Below are 22,154 nucleotides of genomic sequence, written 5' to 3'. Positions count from 1 at the left end.
TGCCAAATCTAAGCAGTTTGAATGCAACCAGAATCCTGCTCACTCTGTTCAGTGGAAAATAATTTATTCATTAAAAAAAAAAAAAAAAAGGTTAAATCAGCTTGCCAGTTTATGGTAGTACGAATGATACTGCATAAGCCAGGGAATCTATGATCCAGTGCAGGGCAGTGTCATTCAGCACAGGAATGGTGATCTATAGAAGACACTGTAAAGAGCCAGCAAGATTTATTTATTTATTTATTTTTAAATGGAGAAAGTAAAACTGAGATGGTCTAACTGGATCATTTTTGTCAATTTACACATATCATATAATCATCACTTCCAGTCTCTAAAACTCAATTTAGGTACGTTATACTTTTACGTTGTTGTTTTAATACTGAAGTAGAGCTCAGACACTCATCCCATTAAGTATGCTGGCTATCATTCTTCTATTTTCTCCTCAGACATAAGCAATCAAAGGCAATAAAGGTAAGACAGTTTTAAGTCATTCTTCTAAGCAGATGTTTTGCCTCAGACAGCAGTCTCAGGAAGAAAACCAAACTTCCTTCTAAAACAATAGAAATAATAACATAACATACTATACCAGAAAGATTTGAATCAACATAGTCTAAACATAATAACATAGTCTAACATAGTACAGCTGCTATTATTTGAAGACAGAATTACTCATTTAATCTAATGAATTTGAAATTATTTCTCATTAAGATAGAAGCGATAGCTAGGCAGAAAAGAGGACATCAAATATGTGTTGTTCTTGCAAAAAGTCAGCTATACCCTCTAGCCCAAGTTGATAGCATGTCCTCGTAGGCAGTGCACTATAAAATAGGAAAAAATGACCATCTGTTTAACTTCACCATTGATGATGTGACCAGCAAAAATTAGCACAGAATATTATATATTTTATTCTTTTCTGGGAGGGGAGGGTTCTGAGGGGGGGGGGGGAGGGAAGTGTCCCAAAATAGTGAACAAAGACATCAACTAGTTCAGAAAAGGGTAGAACTATAAAATAGTGAGAACCAGTGGGATTTTTCTAAGACAGACTAAGAGAGATCTGTGCAGTCAAGGTGTTGTTGGTGAACAACAGATAAAACATTCTTCTAATAATACTTCCATGCCCATGGGATGGAGGAGTATTGATCAGACCAAATTGGTCTGAAAACAGTAATTTGGTACCACAAACTGAGAGCAAGAGATTGAGCACTGCTGATGGGCCATGAACTTAGAAGGCCTTGATCCTGTGGGTCAGGTTAGTGTAATCCCTTTGCAACACTATATTGAAGCAAAATTTATCAATTGCTCACTGACATCATGATGACTAGTCCATACATCATCTATACATCAAGCTGAAAAGATTAATGTGGTCTTCAAATTCAGGGGCTTTCAATTTAAATTAAACAAAAAAGTGAAAAGAGTTTGCATCACCAAATCTACTACTGTTTTTCAACAGCTAACAAATAACCACAGACTGTTGTGAAAGGCCTGGGGACTAATAGGGACTTTATGTACTGAGGTGTAAGTCAGTGCCATGAAAAATAACATAAGCAGCCAGATATTTCTCAGAATGGACAGAAATGTGAAAATTTTTACCGTTGCTACATAGCCATAATTGGTACATATCAATGAGTTTGTTTAACTGCACCAGCTTGAGCCCACAGAAGTTTTGGTGGTAGCTGGGAACAGTTACACATTTGTGCATGGGGTGCTTACATCTTGTGCACAGAATTCATTGTAACCAGCCATCTGAAGGTACATGATTCTGTCTCCAGGTAGGCTGGCACTGGATCTGTGTGATATGAAGAACTGATATTATTAGATTATTAGGTTTAGTGTGTTCAGTAATAATGGCCATCAATTGCAACTTAATCCCATAGCCTGGCCCTTGTTGCCAGATCAAAATAATTAGGATTTAGTTAGGCAGTGTCAATTCTTCAGGATAACTATAGGCTAATTATCATAATGGAAGACTTTGCAATTACTTTTGCTGTATCTTCATTCTATTTGCATATAACATTTGGGTAACCTTTTTTTCCTAGTCTAAAAAGGTTTCGTTTGCATAGACTAGGTTATTTAGTGAAAAATAATTGGGAATTCTGATATAATTCTAGTCATTCATCTAGGTGTCTACTATAGAGCAGTAATTTATAAAATTTTACCATTATAAATTCAGAAGTCAGTAAATTTAATTTTTTTAAGAGCAGTGAATGTTTTAATAAAGTTGCAATGAAGGCAATTCTGTTTTGCCATAGGACAGAGCTTTAATTCAGAAAAGTGGTTAACTTAGTATCAACGCTTGAAACATCAAAGATCACCAAGAAACTACTGAACGGATGTAGTAGACCATGTCACTGTCAGTGAGTAGCTGGTAAGACTTTATGAGTCTCTGTGCTGTTCATAGTTGTTTCAAAGGGTAAAGTTGACATTAGAGCTAAGGAGTGAAATTTCATAACCTGTTCAAATACAAAATATCTTCAAGAGTTTCCATAAGTAATGATACATAACACCCTTTTGATGAGAAAAGTGGGTTTCTGATGATATTGCCTACTTATGACTAAGATGACAAAAAAGAATCTCTGTAATCTATTGCTAGAAGAAATAGGTTGACAAGTATGTCCAACAGAAAATATATTTCTTAACAAAATATATTGCTATAATACAGAAAGCCTACGTTCCTCTTTAACAATAATAGATTTCCTCAGGAGATCAGGAAACACATAACAGAATATGAAGCATCTTTTTTCAACTAGAAAGTGGGAATATTCTGCTCCCGCAGAGTTACTATGAGGATAACCTCATTAATAACTGAACTGGAGGGGAGGGAAGTTGCTATGGAATAAAATGTCAAATTTCAGTGGACCAAACACTTTTTTCCTATGATAAAAATCACCAGCCATCGCCAGGTGAAGGACAACTATTTAAACAAAATTATCAACAAAATCCTCTCTGAGGCATCAGTCGATTTTATCCACATGGAGGCCTTATAATGCCAGGGGAAGAGGGGCAAGAAATCCCTTTGCTTTAGGCTTCTTTGTGTGGTGGCTCTAAGACTATTCTTCCTTCTGATAGGATTGCAGAAAATGAGTTTTGGTGCTGTGTTAGTAGGAGGATAGGAAATCATGTGAGTAAGATTTTATCCAAACATCTAGACAAACTACGAGTTACTGTCCTCTTTTTCTTCTAATTGATGTCCCTTTCTGTCTCCAAAATTGTCTGCAAAAATTATCTTTTTTTTTTTTCCTAAACCACAGTTACAAATAGGACCCTGGTAGCAATTAAGGACAATAAAGGGTGAGAAAGATTCATGTTTCAGTTAGGATTCTCCTATTTAGTCTTTGTAAGCCCAAACAGAACCCACAGGTGTCAAAAGAATAATGCCAGTCCTAGCTCATAACAAAAGTATTCTGAATTGTGAATGGAGCAGTAGAGTTGATATTTACTTACCACTGTAAGTTTACTGCTCATTAGTTTGGTAGCAGAGACGCTCCCTCCAGGGGAAGAATCTTTCAAAAGAAGTAGTAAAACCTGCCAGATGTAAATGTGGCTATCCAGGTCTGATTTATCTTTCGGGATTTGAAAATAGTGTCAAAATAACAAGAATTTCCAGAACAATTTCTGATGATTTCCAGGAACTTGTATTTCACAGCTCTTGGAATAGTCAACTTTAAAAATGTCTTATATGATTTGGATCTGAGGACACCATTTAAGACTACCAGTCCATTATCATCTTCACCTGCCTCTCTCCCACCACCACCTTGCCATTGGTTCAGGAGACCCACTGCAGCTGGAGTCTGGATCCAGTCACTGTGAAACCTACTGCATGTAACAGAACTCTGAGGAGTCTGGCTGGGACCCATCCTGTGTTTGCTGAGCTGTGCTTCACCTGAGCTAGGCTGCAGTTAAGTCCATGCCTGGTTATGCACCTAATCTACCATTTGAACTTTTGGACCCTACTTTCCATCACTTACCTTCAGTGCTCATCTAGCTTGGTGTCAGTAGGTTGCACCTGTGTTGATGAGGCCACCACCCCTCCCTGTTCTTGCTGCACAGTGCCATTTTCAGACTGGACACAAGTGTTTTACAGTAATGGGATAGAACTGCAGGTAGCAGTAACTGAAGATACTGTGAAACTGAAGATAGTGTGAGGACTGGAAAAAGGAAAAGTTGCCTCTGATTACGGAAAAGAGATCTGGAGCTGAAAAGTATCTGGCTTTTTATTATAGCTAGAATTCTTACTATTTCTCTGAATGAATCATTTTATTTCATAAGAATCATTTCACTTTCTCTGCCATTTTGGAGTAAAAGCTCTTGGTACTCCCAGAGGCTTTTTACCTACATGTTCAAGGTGAAACATTTATCAAATTTGAATGTGATTCAAATTTGAATTTGAATACGATCAATAAGAGTAGAGTTGAAGCTATAACCTAAATTAGTAGTTGAATTTAATATTTAATATAACATTTCTATTTTGATGTTTCCTTTTTTTTTTTTCTTTTTTTTTTCTTTTTTTTTTTTGTGACTGTTTCTTTCAGGGTGGATAGAGAGAGTAGAAAAAAATATTTCATAATAGCGGCTATATTTAATTCATAGAGAAACTGCAAAATGTCAGTGCAACTCAAATATCTTTAAATAGAGGTTTGCAGATAAATATTTTGTGATTAAATTGGTTGTTTTGATATTGAGACTAAATAAGATGGTTGGCTGCTGTACATACAATGGCCATCTAACTGTGGCAGTTTTTGGTTTGGAGCTCATTACTTATTCTCTTATCATTGCACCACTTACCTCTGGGGAGTCCTTCCAGTGATAATGTAGAGATATTTCCAGCCTGATATAAGCACGCTTATTTACACACCACAAGCAATTACTTCAAAGTCGATAGACCCAAGCATTGCTGAAAACAGTAAATATGAATAAGAAAATTGGGGCCTTTGTCTGAAACATGAAAAAAATTTAAAGTAAGCTTCGATACAGTCACAAAACAAAGCAAATCCACCTCATTGCCACTCCATGGCTCTCAGCTGGCACCAGGGTGGCTGAGGACAGGAGGCCTTCAGACTAAACACAGTTCCCAGATTTATGGCTGGGGGCAAGCATTAACACCAGGTCAGTAGACTCTCTCAGCCACAACTCAATTTATAAAGACTTATATCACCACACAACAGGAATGAATAAAAAGATTCATTTGATCTAGGGGGTGCGTAGCTAAATGGTATTAATGGAAGTAACATAACTTCTAATTTTAACAGCAGAAATTATTAGCTGTAGAGCACAAACAGTGAACAGCAGAGGATAAAACTGTTGAGTGCAGCAGAAGGTTTGTTACTTGTAATGCCTGAAACATTTGGTGCTATTAATTGTACTCATACAAATTCTGTATAACCACAGAAATAGAATCTCAAGTAATTTTATTTATAGATGTTAGAAGAAAATAGTGAATATTGATAATTTGTTCTAGAGTTCTCTACTACATACACCAAATCTATTTTAATGCAACTAATGTACATACAAAAAAAAATCTATGGAGAGAGAAAGAGGGATGATTAATACAAGTATAGTTATGTTTTCTTAACTAGAGTAATACTGTGAATTAGTAGATCGAAGCTTCCTCTGGCTGATTTTTATGAAAAGAACACTAAATAGTCCTGATTCTTCACAGTGCAAGATGAAAAACTTCCAGAATAACAAAGAAAGAAAAAAGTTTATTTTCTATACCAGCTGTATATGGTTCTGTTTGCTTGTTTGGTTTGGTTTTTGTCTAGGTTAATCAATAAACACAGATGGGAAAAGGTCAGGAAATTAACTTAAAGTCACTCTAGTGAAGAGAGTGAAGAAACTGAACTTGAAGAAATCTGTTCCATATGATAGTATTCATCATTTTTCCCTGAGTGGTCTGCTCTGCTGTATTTTCTTTTTCTAAATTACATAGACCACTCCAAAAGTAATGCCTTCTATTTATTTCCATATCCCCATGGAAACTACAACAAATACGAAGAACACAAAAATACTATTTGATAATGCAAATTCTCAGCTACAGAACACTCCTGTTCTGTAGTGATAGTAACCACCATTAGCTGTGCATTTTCACAAGCAATGAACAAGAGCCTGCCTGCCACACTTGTAAAAATTTCCACATGCAGAAGTGACTTACTGTTTTTCACTACTGCTATGATGGTGTTGTTGCTAGGAAGATGTTGCCTGTTCAGTCTTTCTATCTTTCATTAGCCCAAATAGATGGAAGCCATAAGGCACCAAATCCAACCTATATTGTGGGTGTGGTAGAACAGCTCAGCCAGGATTGGCAGTGTGGTCCACAATCTTCAAACTGGTATGAGATCTGCAATTGTTGTGTTGCAAGATAAAAGTTGATTTCTTCTCTGGCCTGACACTACAGGCAGTGTTCTTTCTGTTCCTATGTGAGCATTTGTAGGACCCACCTGATGCAAACTTTGTAATATTTCAATGCTGACACCATTATTTCCAACTCACTGAACCCAGTTCCCTGATTCAGCCTATTCCTGCTGGTGAGCTATGAAGACACTCTTTGTCACATTCTTTCACGTGGCTGTACATAGACATCCAGAGCATGGCTTATATTGAACATCACTATTTTCTCTGCTGAAGTGAACCAACCACCTCACTGCGATTACATCCACTGTTTGATCTCTATAAACAGTCAGCAAGCATTGTCAAAGAGTACCATTTAATCCACATGGAGGAATTCTGTAACACACTTTTCTTTCATAAACACTTCTATATCAGACACCATTTTGTCAGACTGCCCATCTGCTGCCATCTGTCCCACAGCAATAAAATGTAACAAAATATTGGCAGGAAGGTTCAACCTCTATTGCCATACCACTAACATCTTACTCTGATTTTGTGGGACAACATAGTGAAATACGAGGCAATACTCTTTGGAGCAGCCCTCGTTGAACATAGTGCAGGACATCCTTTTCAATAACAAAGGTATCTGGCCACTTAAAGCATCAGAATGCTACTGACAGACAAAGGTCTGTAGATAAAAAGGTGTATATGTACATGATCTATCTAGCAGAAGAAGCTGAGGAGGATGAGAGCTGGTCTTATAGCTCTTCATTGGCATTTGTATGCCCAGGGAAGCATTCAAAATTCTCCACATCTCACTGGAAACAGTGAGAAAACTGAGTGTCACAAGAAGTATCTTCTTCTCTAAGAGATCCTGAAAGAGAGGCTTTCTATTAAAGTCTATGCCTGTCCTCCTTCCAGCGTCTGTAACATAAACTGATGGCTCCTGGCTTAGGAGAACAAGAGGTCTGAAATCAGGACAGCACCTAGCATAAATGCTCAAAAGCACTGAAAACGTCATTTCTTCGCTGCCATGTATTACTTAATAGTAATACTCTCTGAACTGCCGACACAGCCCCTCAAATACCAGAAAAGCCTTGTGAGAAGCCATTTAGAGGGAAGACTGCCTGTCCACAGGACCGGCTCTTTGCATGTTCTGCCTCCCACAGCCTATGTACTATGTCTACCCAGGCAACTATTAGCTGCTCTCTTCTCCTGTTCATCAATAGAGAGTTCTCTAACAGAATACGGAGTTCCTCACAGAAAGTTAGGATTATCAGAAAAATTCTGTACTCTATGACCCTTTGTCAGCAAAATCCTACAGCGCTTAGTGACTTTTCCTCCCACTATACCCAAATTTACCCCAGTAAATACTAACTTGATTTATTTTATAGCAGTGCTCTGTGCATAAGATTGTGCAGCTATCACTGTAGTTTTCATAGGCTAGAACAGTCAAATTTGAAGCTGAATGTAACATAATATCTTTTTCCTGATTTTCAGAAAGGGTCTTTTTATTTTCTTTTGCTCTTTGACTTCAGGTTCTGTGTAGCAAATCACAGTGCCTAAGATGTGCATTCTCCCAGAAGAGTTTGCAGGCTTTACTGCTTGAACAAAGGTTTATCTGAACATAACCCCAAAAGGCATAAATACAATCATTGTAAAATGTAAAAGCAATCCAAGAGAAAGCAGATGATTTCAGAGAGGTATGGAGGACACTCAGGAGCTTAGTAGTAATTTCACATATTACTTATTTGTTTTACCAGACTAACAGCTAATCACAGAGAACAGCAAATGAAAACTAAGAACAGATTTCTGTGCTCAGGGAAAAAACAATATCATAAGGAATTACAATTACTGGAGGCATTAACTCAGTTTGCATTTTTAGATGTTAAATAAGGATTGACGATATTACTCCAAATGTAGGAAAAGGAATTATTATGTTTTTTTATGACCCATTGGTATATATTGCTGCATAATCTATTTTACTTAATACAACAATCTTATGCAGAATAGCATTAGTAATTCAGTGACTCAGCTAGTACTCTGTGCTAGTACTCTGTTTTCTTTGGTATCAAACCAGTTTTTTACTTTGTTAAAAACTGCCTTAGCATTATCTAAAAGTTTTCAAACTTCAAAGAACTTAAAAAAAAAAAAAAAAAAAAAAAAAAAAAAAAAAAAAGAGAGAGGGAGAAAGAAAATGAGGAAATGTGAAACAAAGTAAAAAGCAAGAAAACTTTCTCAAATCGAAGCAGGATGCTAAAAAGCACATTACTGATATATTTTTCAGTTTGATTCAAATAACAAAGCTGTATGGCTTATTTGATAAAATATATACAAAATAAATGTTTTCAAAATAGAAAAGTGTAGAAAAGAATTAAAGAAATACAAAATGCAGACTTTAACACAACGATTTGATGTTGTAAAGAGAATATTTGCAATAAAATTTGAAAAACAAAGTGTCATCAACTACATCCAGTTATCATTAAAGCCTTAAAAACCAGCACAACAGGCTGCTACACTCCAACAATGTTTTGTTATTACATTCTAAGAGGTGTGCCTTTAATTTAATAGATAATGTCTTTGTGCTGATTATGGAATAAATGACAGTAACATATGTGTTTATACCGCTGTTAATAAGCTTGTCATAACATAAGGGAAAATACTTTTAAGAATAAAAGCATTACAGAATTTAATGCTTGTGTGTCAAGGCTTGTGACAGAGATTGCAGAAAAGGGATGTAGAGGAAAAAAATATTATAGATAGAAAAAACACTTGTTATTTTGTGCAAAAGCTAAGCACAAAAATGAAAAAAAAAAAACCTGATGGGCTGCATACAAGTATGACAAACTGAAATCTACAGAAAGCTTTTCTTGTTGCACATTGCTAGATTTCCCAATAGATAAAGAAAGCCAGATTGGGAAATATCTGAAGTTGACAGCCACTAGATGAGGACAATGATTTAAGCAGAGACATAAGATTCTTATAAATGTTTTGTACAGAGTTCAGATTTCTAGTGGTTAAATACAAAATTGTCAGATCTCCTTACAGATCCTAGCCAGTTCATCTAGATTATTTGATTTACTTAAGAAAAGACACAGTTCATAGGAGCCAACGTGGAAACATGGGAGATGAGGACACAGCGATTGGGTGAGAGACAATTACAATGTATATACTTCTTTGTGGTACAAAGTCCCTGGGGAGGAACTTCTTATATTGGGGAAGTGCATTTTATAAGGCCATACACTGAAAGGACAAGAGGAAATAGCTCTTAACTTGAAGTGGGTAGATTTAGACTAGATATTACGAAGAAATTCTTTACTGTAAGGGTGGTGAGATATTGGAACAGGTTGCCCAGTGAGGCTGTGAATGCTCCCACCCTGGAGGTGTTTCAGGCCAGGCTGGATGGGGCTCTGAGCAACCTGCTCTAGTGAGAGGAGTCCCTGCCTATAACAGCGGAGGCTGGAATTAGATGACTTTTAAGGTCCCTTCCAACCCAAACCATTCTATGATATGATTCTATTTAAGAATGAAAGGCAAAAGAATCCTCATTTCTGCAATACGAAAGTACACTCATATTCTTACAGCTCCTTCTCGCCTAACGCTTCAGTAGAGTGCTCAGATTTTCCTGAAAGCACACCACATGCTGCACTTCCCTTATATTTCTAAGAGTCACTGAAGCAGAAAATGCGAAAAGGAAAGTCTGGTAGCACTCACCTGCGAAGCAAAATGTACCTTCGTTTTTTCCTATTTTCCCTATGAATTTGTGTTTTATAAAACTAAATTATTTGTATCTATGTAAAACCTCTTCGCATAGATGAAGCAAAATTAAAGCCCACATGCTACATTGTCTAAAATATATTTTAAAAATATATAATTTTGAAGTATAGTTTTATACTGTATATATATTAATTATAATGTTAAATTCTCAGAAATTAAAAGGAAATTAATTGATGTTTTATGGGACACTGTATTAAAATAATCAGTCCTATATCCCAATAGCTGTATTATAAATATTCAACCTCTTTGTATACTCAGTTGCTGGCTCACTTGAACAGTGGGCCCAGGTGAACCTCATGAGGTTCAACAAATCAAAGTGCAAGGCCTTGCACCTGGGTCATGGCAACTCCCACTATCAGTGCAAGCTAGTGGATGTAAGGATGGAGTACAGCCCTGCTGAAACAGACTTGGGGGGTACTGGTGGATTGCTATCTGGACATAAACCAGCAATGTGCCCTCACAACCTGGAAAGTCAACTGTATCCCAGGCTAAATCAACAGAAGTGTGGCCACTGGGGTGAGGGAGGTGATCCTACCCCTCTACTCTGCACTGGTAAGACCTCAGCTGGAGTACTGTGTTGAGATGTGAAGTTATCAGGAAAAACATAGACCTGCTAGAGCACATCCAGAGGAGGCCACAAAACTGTTCTGAGGGATGAAACACCTCTTCTATGAGGACAGGCTGAGAGAGCCAGAACAGCTCAGCCTGAAGAAGAGAAGGCTTCAGGAAGACATGATAGTGGCCTTTAAGTATCTAAAGGGGGGCTGTAAGAAAGAAAGGGATAGAATATTTAGCAGGGTCTGTTGTGATAGGAGAAGGGTAAATGCTTTCAAACAAAAGAGGGAGGTAATGAAAAAGTTTTTTCACAATCATAGTGGTGAGGCATAGAAACAGGTTGCCCAGAAATGTAGTAGATGTCCCATCTTGGAGACAATCAAGGTCAGGTGGGATGGAGATCTGAGCAACCTGATTGAGCTGTAGGTATCCCTGTTCACTGAAGAATAGTTAACAACCTTAAGAGTCCCTTCCATTCCAAACAATTCTGTGATTCTACGGTGTAGGTATCTTGGACCCCATCAACAAATATTGTGTGATATGAGTAAGTATTCCTCATAAAGCAAGTAGTTTATTGGCCTAAATACAGAGAAATAGAGCCAGTATATTCTTCAGAATAGTTATTGTATTAAAGCCTGAATGCCAGACAGTAAGACAACTTCATTCTTCTTTAACAAAAGAACAAAATTCACAGATGCTAGCCCATAATGTTTCTGGAAACACTCCTTACTTACTAAACAAATGAAACTGTGATTGAGTCCAAGGAAATTCTGGATAAGATTTAGTTAGGGAAACACTGATTATTGCCAGAACAAGATTTTGATTTTTGCAGAATAATGCTTTTTTTTTTTTTTTTTTTTTTTTTTTTTTTTTTTTTTTTTCCATTTGTAGTGAAGCTTATGTATACGCATGTACACAGTGTTCACAAATACATCAGCAAATTTATCAACAGCTCAACCTAAGCTTACATTAGGCAGTAAGTAATTAATGTTGTCTAAGGTAATCAACACAAATAGTTCATGAAATTAAGCAGAATTATGCTCAAGAGAGACTGGGTCAACTCACTACTGCTGCTCTATCCTCTCCAGACATCCCTGCTTCCCCTGCTGAATTCTGTGTAATTAATTCCCTGCTTTTTGTTCTCTCTCCTGTCTTGCCATAGTAAGATAGTGTTAGTTCTATCAGGCCGGTCTTGATACTTCTTTTCTTTTTGCATATCCAGAATTATTCAGAAATTTCTGTTTCATGTTGACTTGATATTGATTGATCTCTGTAGCAATTATTTTTCCTTTTTCTCTTTTCTTACATCTCAGCATTAGCTCACTCTTGCTACACCAAAATACTCAAAAACAACCTTGGCAATATTTTTCTGCCTTGCAGTACTTGGTCCCATATATAACTGTCCAGGAGGTTTAGCACAAGGAAGGTTTCTGCTTCTGCTTTCCTACCCTTGCAGTTTCAGAAGGAATCTAGAAGAGTCTTGTGCATGGCCAACAAAATCCCAGCCTTCTTCATTCTCATGCTAAAGTTCAGAAGAGAAAATATTAAAACAATCCTGATGGGACAGGATTAGTTGAGTATTGATGAGCAAGATTATAAATCCTCATTAGTTTTTCTCCTAAGATTGTTCTGGTCACTTCCTAATTCGTTTAGGTGTAGTATTTCATTCCAGGCTGTACTTCCCTCATTTACTGACTGAACATACATAAGATTCACAAAAAAGACTGTATTCTCACAATACTGCTGGCTTTGTAACCCATGTCCACACATCTATATCAAGGAACTCTTTCAGGCCAAGTGCAGCCAATGATGAATTCAATACTATATTAAAGCCAACATTAGTAGGTACTAATGTGAGGAGGTGCACCTCTTTCTCCTTGCTGTATGGGAAGGTGTCAAAGAGGAATGAGTACAGACAGACTCATGATCTCCCTGGCAGAAGTGAAAGATTCTTCTTTTGAATATAGCTATCCATGAAGACAAAACTGTGGAGTAGAAGCAGTGTAATTGGTAATAGGTGAACGGTTGGACTGGATGATCTTTTAGGTCTTTTCCAACCTTGGCAATTCTATGATTCTATGATTCTATAATGTATCTATACACTTAAAAGACATGACTGTGAAGAAATCAAGCTGAACTTTTCCTAATATCCTACCTGAACCTCCCCCACGCAACTTGAAGCCATTTCTTCTAATGCTAGTTATATGAGAGAAGACAGTGATCCCCACCTCACCACCACCTCCTTTCAGTTAGTTGTAAAGAGCAATAAGATTTCCCCCGTGCCTTTTATTTTCCAGTCTGAACAATCCCAGCTCCCTCAGCTGCTCCTTGTAAGACTTGTGCTCCAGACCCTTCACAGCTTCATTGCCCTTCTCTGAACACACTTCAGGGCCTCAATGTCTTTCTTATAGAGGGGAGCCCAAAACTTAGCACGGTACTTGAAGCGCACACCAGAGCTAACTACAGGAGGACAATCATCTCCCTGCTCCAGCTGGCTACAGGATTTCTGATACAAGCCAGGTTACTGTTGGCCTTCTTGGCTACCTAGGCATATCCCTGGCTCATGTTTAGCTGAATGTCAGCCAAGACCCTCAAGCCCCTCTCTTCCAGTCTGCCAGCCACTCTGCCCAAAGCCTGTAGCATTACCTAGAGTAAGAAAAAAAAAAAAAAAAAAAAAAAAAAAAAAAAGGCATTACACCTGCTAAGGTCTCTTACACTGTGATTCTCTCCTCCTCAAAAACACTCAGCTTTCTTCAGACTAAAAGCCAGCCAGGGAACATATAATTTTTCAGTGTGCTTCTTCCTTCAATTGTTAGCTTTTCCAGTCCTGCAAAACACAGCTCTCTGAAATCCTATTCTTTTGGCACAGAACACCACAGCAGCTCAGATGTGAGTGGAGAACTTGTAAGAGCCAGCTACAAGCAGTGAGGGGAAACATAATTTATTAATTTGTAAAGGAGTGACTGTAAAAGCAGTGGTGTTGATTTAGATACTAATTTTGTTTCATCACAGTTTTTTTTAACATACAGAGTTTCCCCTGATTTTGATTCTCTAAGCTTATCTGGTTTGGAGCTTGCTTAATCTTGAATTATTTGTATGCAGTTTTCCAAGAAGCTTGTCCTGAGTTCTAGACATGCTGTACAACATGCATATCAACATGGATAAAACACTCACACTTCTTAGATAACAAGCCACTGAGGAATTCTGTAATATTCTCAGAGCTGGGGGGCCACGTCAACAACTTGTGTAAATTCCAGAGGGCTACAAAAGCAGCAGAAGAGATTTACATTATGCTTTTATTTAATATAGATGCCCTGACATGGATATTTCCATCAGATCAGATCACGGAAGCATAGAGAACATGTTTAGGAAGGATGCTGAAAATTCACCTAATTCACCTCTAACCCATTGCTGGCAGAGTTGAATCTGGATGATGGTAAAATAAAATGAAATGGGTCAATGCTTAACTGCTCCTTGAAATTGTCATGATTCTAATCCTGTGTCGGATTTTTAAAACCATCAAGTAGGGTACAGACTTGCAGTTCACTCAAGGGAATGAAGATCAAGAATCTAAAAATGAAGGTGCCATATTCATTTAGCCTTTCTTCAGAGTTCCCTGTGGAAAAGGAAAACCCATGATCTATTGTTAGCTTTTACCAGTAATTATTATTTAGTATCTGAAGAGGGCCACATTATTAGTGCACATTGTAACAAAGACTTTAAAAGACTGGGTCAGGAAGATAACGACTGAGGATTGTTGCCATGCCATGATATCTACTCTTCCTCTTTGCCACAGTCTTTGCAAACTCCTGACAACACTTTGGCAGTTAGTACCTATGTGACTGCCTAATATGACATTCTCTCCTCTCTGACCACAATTTCCATCTGTCTCATACTATGCTGTACTGAAAGCTCATCAATAACCTTTAAGAACTGCTGGAAATAACTGAAAAGTAAAGTTGTGTTACAAATATAAAAGCAAACTCTTAAGAAATCAGTTCACTTATTTCTACAAGCCACCATAGTAAAACTGATTTTTTTTTTTTTTCAAAACCAAATACAACTGAAACATCAATTCAACAGTCCAGTTTCTAGCTTCTAATGCTTTTATTCTTTATCCTTTCCTGTGTATCTTCCACAACCATATAGGTAAATAACTGTTATTACTATTTGCTAGTAGAAAATGGTTATTTTCTACCATCTGATTTTCACATGTTGAATATTATTTTTAAGAATTTAATTAAATATCAGTTTTAACAGAGCATCATTAAATAAAATTATCATGAAATATATTCCTTAAAGTTGCCAGGCTATTGATAATACATTCATTACCTATAATATTTACTGAAATTTGAAAGTTACATTTACAAATTGTTAATATTCCTCTCACTGTTCTATTGCCATTTCTGTGAACTTACAATTATTTTCCAAGACCTAAAACTCAGGAAAGATATACGTCTTTACCTTTTCTATATTATTACTGGAAACAGCTATTCAGGAGAGGATAGATGCTCTGTATTCTTTATGAGAAAATATTAAGGACAAAGAGAGTCAAAGTTCCCTTGCTTTGGCAGCATTAATCCAAATGAAACCTTTTGTAAAAAATCTTATAATTCCAATCCATTAAAACATCTAGCTTTGTGTAGAGGTAGCAACGTTGCTACACCAGACCTAGTTGTCTATCCAAAAAATGCAGCAATAAAAATCAAAAAATGAAATATATTTTCCCATTAACCTTCCATAGCAAGAGTATAAGCTGTGTAAGTATTAGACAAAGGATTCCATTCATAGGATTTTCCTAGCTCTTGTTGTGCTTTAGTCAAGGCTAAGAAGAAAAACTGAGATCAAATCCACATGACTTTACCGAACACTGATGTGTGAGAGATAACTAGATGCTTTTTCTTGAAGATAAATTTAATTTTTTATGTAGTACACTTGTCATAATTTCATTTTTCTGGATTTCAGTGGAGCAATATATAAGAAAGAATTCATAAAGCTGAGAAAGTTGAGCATTACCTGGCAAAATGCAAAGAGGCACTAAAGACAACAGTGTTATTTCGAAATGGAAATTATCAGGCTAAAGAGGGATAACAGCAAAGAGAATGAGGTATGGAAATGAGACAATTTAGTATGTTCACAATCTATTCAGTGGACTTGAAAACTGCCATTGAGTTAGTGAGGGTAGTAATAATACACGAAAAATAATGTTAAAATAATGGAGGCTCAGAGAATCACAGGGAAAGAAATTAGGGCTAGATTCAGGGGGGACCTGAATATGAGAAATGGCTTGAAATTCAATCTTTTTCAGTGCAAAATGAAGTCACATTTGAGAGCACTTAGAATTCCTGCTGTAGATTGAAACTCATCAGTGGGAATTCCTGAAAAGGGTATTAGTGAGCCAATTCATCACAAGATGTCTGTGTACTGTCTGTATGATATACACATGAAAAGGGCATAGGTAGTTACAGGCTATACTGGAAAAGTTAGTTCCAGTAGAGACCAGGAAATGTCGTTTCCAGTAAAAGGTTCTAGTGAAAACTTACCTGTAATTGTATGGTTTTAAATTAGATGCATGTGATGAAGATGAGTTTAAATACATATAGATAAGGTACACTGTGAATGAAAATGCAGGAGAAATAAGAAAAGCAGAAGTTTTCTTACAGAACAAAGAGTGAGAGGGAACATTTTTGCTAGTATCTATCAGTGCACTGGAGTAATCATCATGGAAGAAGAAGAGCTACTTAAGCTAGCAAAAATGTTGGAATAAAGATAAATTTTATATATAGGTCAAGCATGCTTTTAATCAAGAAGGCAGATGCTTCTACCCATTAAAAAAGTAAGGTTCTGCAAGATCCTTCTAACAAAAATAGGACATAGTGAACAAATATAACTAGTTTAAAAATGGTTTACATTACAACTTTTGAAAAGATCAGCATTTGATAATGATGGGAGAGAAGGTGTCTGTGATATCTGAACACTGAACAACACTTCCAGCTTGCCTTCTGGCTGGATTAGTTTTGATTATCCCATCAGTAATATCCATCCTTAGAGTGGTAAGTCTACTACACTGTTTAAGTTTCAGATCTACTGAATGGATTGACACTCATCCTCATCAGAAAGAAAACATGACTGGTAACCCTAGAGCAGATACTCTACAGGTTTGTCAGGCTGTATCTGGCTGCTCTTCATCCACTCTTTCCGAGTACTTCTTTGCTAAATGGTACACTGCAAATGAAACTTTTTCTATGGCTCATGAAACGCCAAAGAATTATTTTAAGCATCTTCCCAAATTCATGATTTATTCTACATTCCATTTATTCAACATTGAAATGCATAAACATAAAATGACAATATGTTTTTCTGCTCATTTTTCTCATACAAAGGAGACATCTGTGACATTACAAACAACTCCTTAAATAACTTGTTTTTTATTATGCCTACATATTCACACACAACTCATTTATACTGGTTCTATATGAATTGGTAAATATTCTTACTCTTGAACAAAGTTATACAGTCTCATGAAATAAATGAGCTTTGTAACACTGTGTTGGGGGTGGCTTTGTTGGTTTTGGGGTTTTTTTTTTCCTTTTTTAAAAATTTTAATTTCATATTGCATCCAGTATTGTGGAAGGCAGTTACAATTGTAAATATTAGGAACAACATGAAATACTCCTTGATTTTTGGATTACATTTTGCAAGATAGATTTTCAAAGAGAAGATATCTTCCTATATTTTTAGATACTTGGGAAAATTCCATCCAGAATTATAATTCATAAACACCATAGAAAATAGGTTATTTATTTCAAAAGCAATGGGCTTTTCTCAACTATGCGGTTGTACTAAGCATAACATCTTAAGAGGAAAAAAAAAAAAAAAAAAAAAAAGATTTTAGGAACATTCAGAATGGGGAAAAAAATAAGCAAAGAATAACAATGTCTTAGTAGAAATGCATAAATAGCTTATGTGTACATGTTTTTGTTGTTACTGATGTTTAGTTTTTTGTATTTTTTTTTTAATTGTTTTCCTGAGGATAAAAAAGCAAAGCAAAAGTGGCATGAAGCCCTTTCTGGTCTCATTCATTCTTGAACTTTGTTCATTTTATCCACAAACTGACCACAGCCTTTTCTTGTTGGAAAAAAATAGAAATGGTAATAAGTCATAGAACACTCATGTTAACTCAAGAGAGCTCAGTCAAAACACTCACAGAGGCAAAGGCAGGGCTATTTTTCACCTTACAGTGTCTAAACAAGATTAACACTATACTTTCACTCTTGGTAATCATTTACAATTAGTCATGTAAATCTTAATGTCATTCTCCATTATAATTTTACAGCGGGGAATGGTTTTTCTCACTTGTTTACATAGCATTTACTTATGGTAAATGACTGACAACTGTAAATGACAAGAAAAATCACAGCTACTGCATCACAGTCTACCTGTAGTAGATACCCTAGTCCCTTACTCCGTACAAACAATAAACTGCTGTAAACAAAACCACACCAAATACCTCTTCAAGCTTTGCCAAGAAAGAGAGATTGGTAAATATGCTTGAAGTGTAAGCAAATATTTATTCGCCTCTGAATAAACTTATTTAATATTTTTCCTTTATATTAGCAAAACAATGCAAGTGTCTCCATGTGTCCTGAATGGATAGGAAAGAGCATAAATGTTTCTGATTTGTTATGAGAAATGTTATCAAAAAGGCAAAGTGAAGTCTGCTGAGGGACAAGCATTTCTCAATAAAATATTTTGGGAACTAGAATGAAATGGATATATTCAAAATGAAGTATCTATTATCCAGTTATGCAGCAATATATTCCCGTAAGTAACAACACTTCTTCTGATATACAAATGTCTGCTTCTTAAAAGTGGAGTGTCCTCTTTGCTTTAAGAGTCAAAATGACTGAAATTGAGAGCCATATAATCTCAGTAAAACAGAATCTATGTAAGAAAGTTACATGGAAATACATAAAAAGTGAAAAAACACCACATTTTTAATGCAAACTTTAGATCTCTTCTGGATACGCTTTCTTCTGATATATATTGAGGCAGGGAAAAAAAAATCTCAAAGTAATAGAACAACTTTCAGAAAGTTTCAGAAAGTGTAGGTGGAGAAAAGTATACTGACTGAAAGATGTACCGCCATTTAAAATGGACTGGTGGGCAGAGTCAACAATAAACGAAAAGAGAAAAGACAAGCATTCATTTCCAAACTAATGCCAGTTTCACATACATACACATGAAGTTACCTGGCCATGTGTTTAAAATCCAAGCGGTGGTGTTCTAGGCTTCAGCTTAGCTTGGATAAAAGCAAAGAACTACATAATTATTGCAAACAGCTAAACAAAGGTGGGCTTGCCCTCCTCCTTCCCTACCCCACAGGAAGTAGCCGACTGGAAGATCTATCCAAAATACCTCCCCAGCCGGACCGAGGAAGCTGCCAACACCTGGCTGAGGGCGAGCTGCCGCCGCCGGGGCTGAGCCAACGGCGGGAACTGCGGGGCGCGCGGGCGCGGCGGTACCTCGGACAGCTCCACACTCACCGTCCTCGTTCTCGTCGAACACGGGCGCCCTGTGCGAGTGGCTGCCCCCCATGTTAGTCCACAGCCGGCTCCGCATCCCCCGCCGCCAGCATTCCGCGGGGCCGGCAGTCACCCCGGCCTCGGGGCAGCTGCCCTCCCGCCGCCCCAGCCCGGCCCGGCCGGGGGAGCTTCCGCAGGGCTAGCAGTCACCCCGTGACATGAAAGCGATCCGTCCGCCCCTGGCAGCGAGCGCTGCTGGCGTTCGCGGACTTTGGCCCGTCTCTCATCACGGAGGGGCAGGGGAGGGAGGGAGTTAGGGGAGGAGGGAGGGAGGAGACGGAGGTCCTGCTGGTGGTGGCTTTTGGTAAGCGGTAAAAGCTGGATCTACCTGGATCCTAGCGGATCCTCCCTCTGCCTCCTTCGAGACCTCCGCCGGAGAGCGCGGAGTCTCTGCTGCTGCCTCGGCAGCACTGCCTAACGAGGGCACGGAGCTTCTCCTGCCGCTCGGAGGAGCTTTCTGGCATTGGCACCCGCAGCTGAGGGCTACTGGGATCCGAAGCGGCTGAGGGGCTGTGGGTGTAAGCTCTTCTTAGGTTAACCTTTTCGGAGTTTTTGTCCTCCCTAATAGGGGTTCCCCCTCCGGCAGCGGGGAGGACCACGGTCAGCTGTCCGAACTTCACTGAGTTCATCAAAGGAAAAAAAATAATAACAATGAAAAGAGAGAAAATATCCCTCTTCCTTTTCCTTCCTCCGGGCCCGGGGTGCTGGAGAGAGGTCTCGGCAGGGCTGTCCTCCGCAGCGGGGGTGCGACGGCTGCAGCAGAGCACTTTCGGGAGCGACGGAGCAGTAACCGGGCCGCCGCGGGGGATGCGCCCGGAGCGGCCGAGAGGGGGCGCCGCTGAGGAGAGCCACCGCGCCCAGCCCTGCCCGGCCCCGCAGCGCCACCTGGCGGCCAGCAGCCGCCTCCTGCTTGTCACCGGCAGGGCGGCTCCGATAGGACTTCGTGAGAAGAGCAAAAAAGTACACCTGTATACATATCAGTATATTTATCTCGAAATAGCTCAATTACAAAAGCGCTTTAGGGAAAAGAAAGAAGGGGTAGTGGATAAGATGGAAGAACATTAGAGAATACATGGAGAGAGAGAGAGAATATACATACATTCTCTAATGTTCTTCCATCTTATCCACTACCCCTTCTTTCAAGCTTCTGACTTTGGAAAAGTTCTAGAAAAAAATTGTGCATACAGAAGGAGAACTTTCTTTACTTACTGCTTTTTAACTGCCTTAGTTATTCACATCAACTATCTTTGAACTCAGTATAATCTTGCCATAACCTTTCAAGGAAAGGTTGACTGAAATTGAATGCAGAGGGTGAGACCCTGCATTATGCAACTAAGAGCTCAGAGCTTACCACCTCTACAAACACAGACAGCTGATAAATTCAGGGAATAGTGATATTTTTCCATAAGTATATATGGACAGATTGTATCACTAACTGATATTCCATACTTAATCATCTGGATTGTCACTATTAACTTGCAAAATGTTTGCAAAATACAGAATGTTTCAATACACAGACATCTAAATTGTTGTTTGGAAAGCATCACTTTCTCTTTGTTACTCGTTAGTTTATTACTCAGCTATACAATATATTATACTATACAACCTAAGTCATCCAGTCAAAAAAAAAAAAAAAAAAAAAACCAACAACAATATTATGTTATTGAGGTTATGTGCATTTAAGAGGATAGCAGTAACATATAGAAATCATTACCTTTCAGCTAGCAGTTATCATCTGTGCTAACCAGCAAGCATGGTGCTCTAAGTTAATCCCTTTCCTTTTGAATTGGCAAGGGAGAGTTGCATTTAAAGTTTAATGCATTTCAGCTGATGAGTTACCTTCTACCTGAGCTAAGATCTTATATCACATTAATGTAATTGCTTTGATTCTTGTGAGAGAACTTTAAAGTGACCTTCCAAATAATGGGAAGAACTCATTTGCCAGTAAATCCCCAATCTTGTGTGTGATTATTTTACATATAGGAAGCATGTTTCTAAAACAACAGACATGGGATGAGCAGGAGCAGCTTGAGATTGCTTTGCATGCTGAAAATATGAATCATGAAAAAATTCTTGCAGCAGCCAGGAATTACTCTATTTCTTTCTTTTTTATCTGACTTCTTCCATACCAACTGATTCCAATGACTCTACAGAGATGTCTGTCATGATTTCATATGACAAGGCCCACATGGACCAAAATAGTTAAACTGCTTACAGAGTAACAAGTTGTCTCTATTCATTTAATAGTCATTCCTACTAGAATATGTGTCTTTCTTACTCCTATTTGGATTATTACAGTAAAGTAATGACGAGCCACTCATTCATTACTTATTAAAGATAACTTTATGTTCTTCTGTAACTCTTGCTCTTGACTAGTGACAGACATTATTCTTCCCAGTCATTTTCAATTAAAAAAAAAAAAAAAATTAAAAATAATCATTTGGCAAGAATTGCTGGTTTTGCTGCTCTAATGAAAATGCAAGGTATTCATTGCCACACTGCCTTTGCTCCAAATGAATTTTTGCTTGTACTAAACAGACAAGCTTGCTGGTTGCATCAGCATTTCTGCAGATAATCAAAAGTTGTTTTCTTAATAGTGTTCAATGGAACAGAGGGCATCAAGGCCAGATGTATTCATGAGACCTAGAAAAGTCTCAAGGAAATCAATTGCAATTTTCCAGTATGAGTAATATCAAACCTTGAATATACAACCTGTTTATTCACATGGCCCAGAACTCTGAACAGACACATAAGTTCAGCATCATTTTTCTAATGTTACTCAAAACAACCACTGCATATGCTCCAAATTTAGCAAAAAATCTTCAGGAACAATTACTCATGTATTTTTCCAATTGCTTTGGTAAATAAGAAATAAATCTGAAATCAGAACATCATACTAATCAATGAAGCTCTCTG

The 22,154-nt window shown here is 37.7% G+C and overlaps 1 protein-coding gene across 1 annotated transcript in view; it reads right to left on the bottom strand.

Moving 5' to 3' along the window:
* The window catches only part of STK32B (serine/threonine kinase 32B), a 146,449-nt gene extending 127,110 nt beyond the window's left edge, over positions 1–19,339 (bottom strand). The window contains exon 1 of the mRNA XM_042871501.1: positions 19,200–19,339. Within this exon, the coding sequence (XP_042727435.1) occupies positions 19,200–19,275 (76 nt within the window). The 5' untranslated portion in view covers positions 19,276–19,339. The remainder of the gene's footprint in view (positions 1–19,199) is intronic.
* Between the last annotated feature and the right edge of the window lie 2,815 nt (positions 19,340–22,154).

This window comes from Lagopus leucura, unplaced genomic scaffold, assembly GCF_019238085.1.
Source record: "Lagopus leucura isolate 7727_CA_CO unplaced genomic scaffold, USGS_WTPT01 Super-Scaffold_100004, whole genome shotgun sequence".
NCBI lineage: Eukaryota > Metazoa > Chordata > Aves > Galliformes > Phasianidae > Lagopus > Lagopus leucura.
The sequence above is the reverse complement of the archived record's forward strand: the minus strand, read 5'-3'. Positions and strand labels throughout refer to the sequence as shown.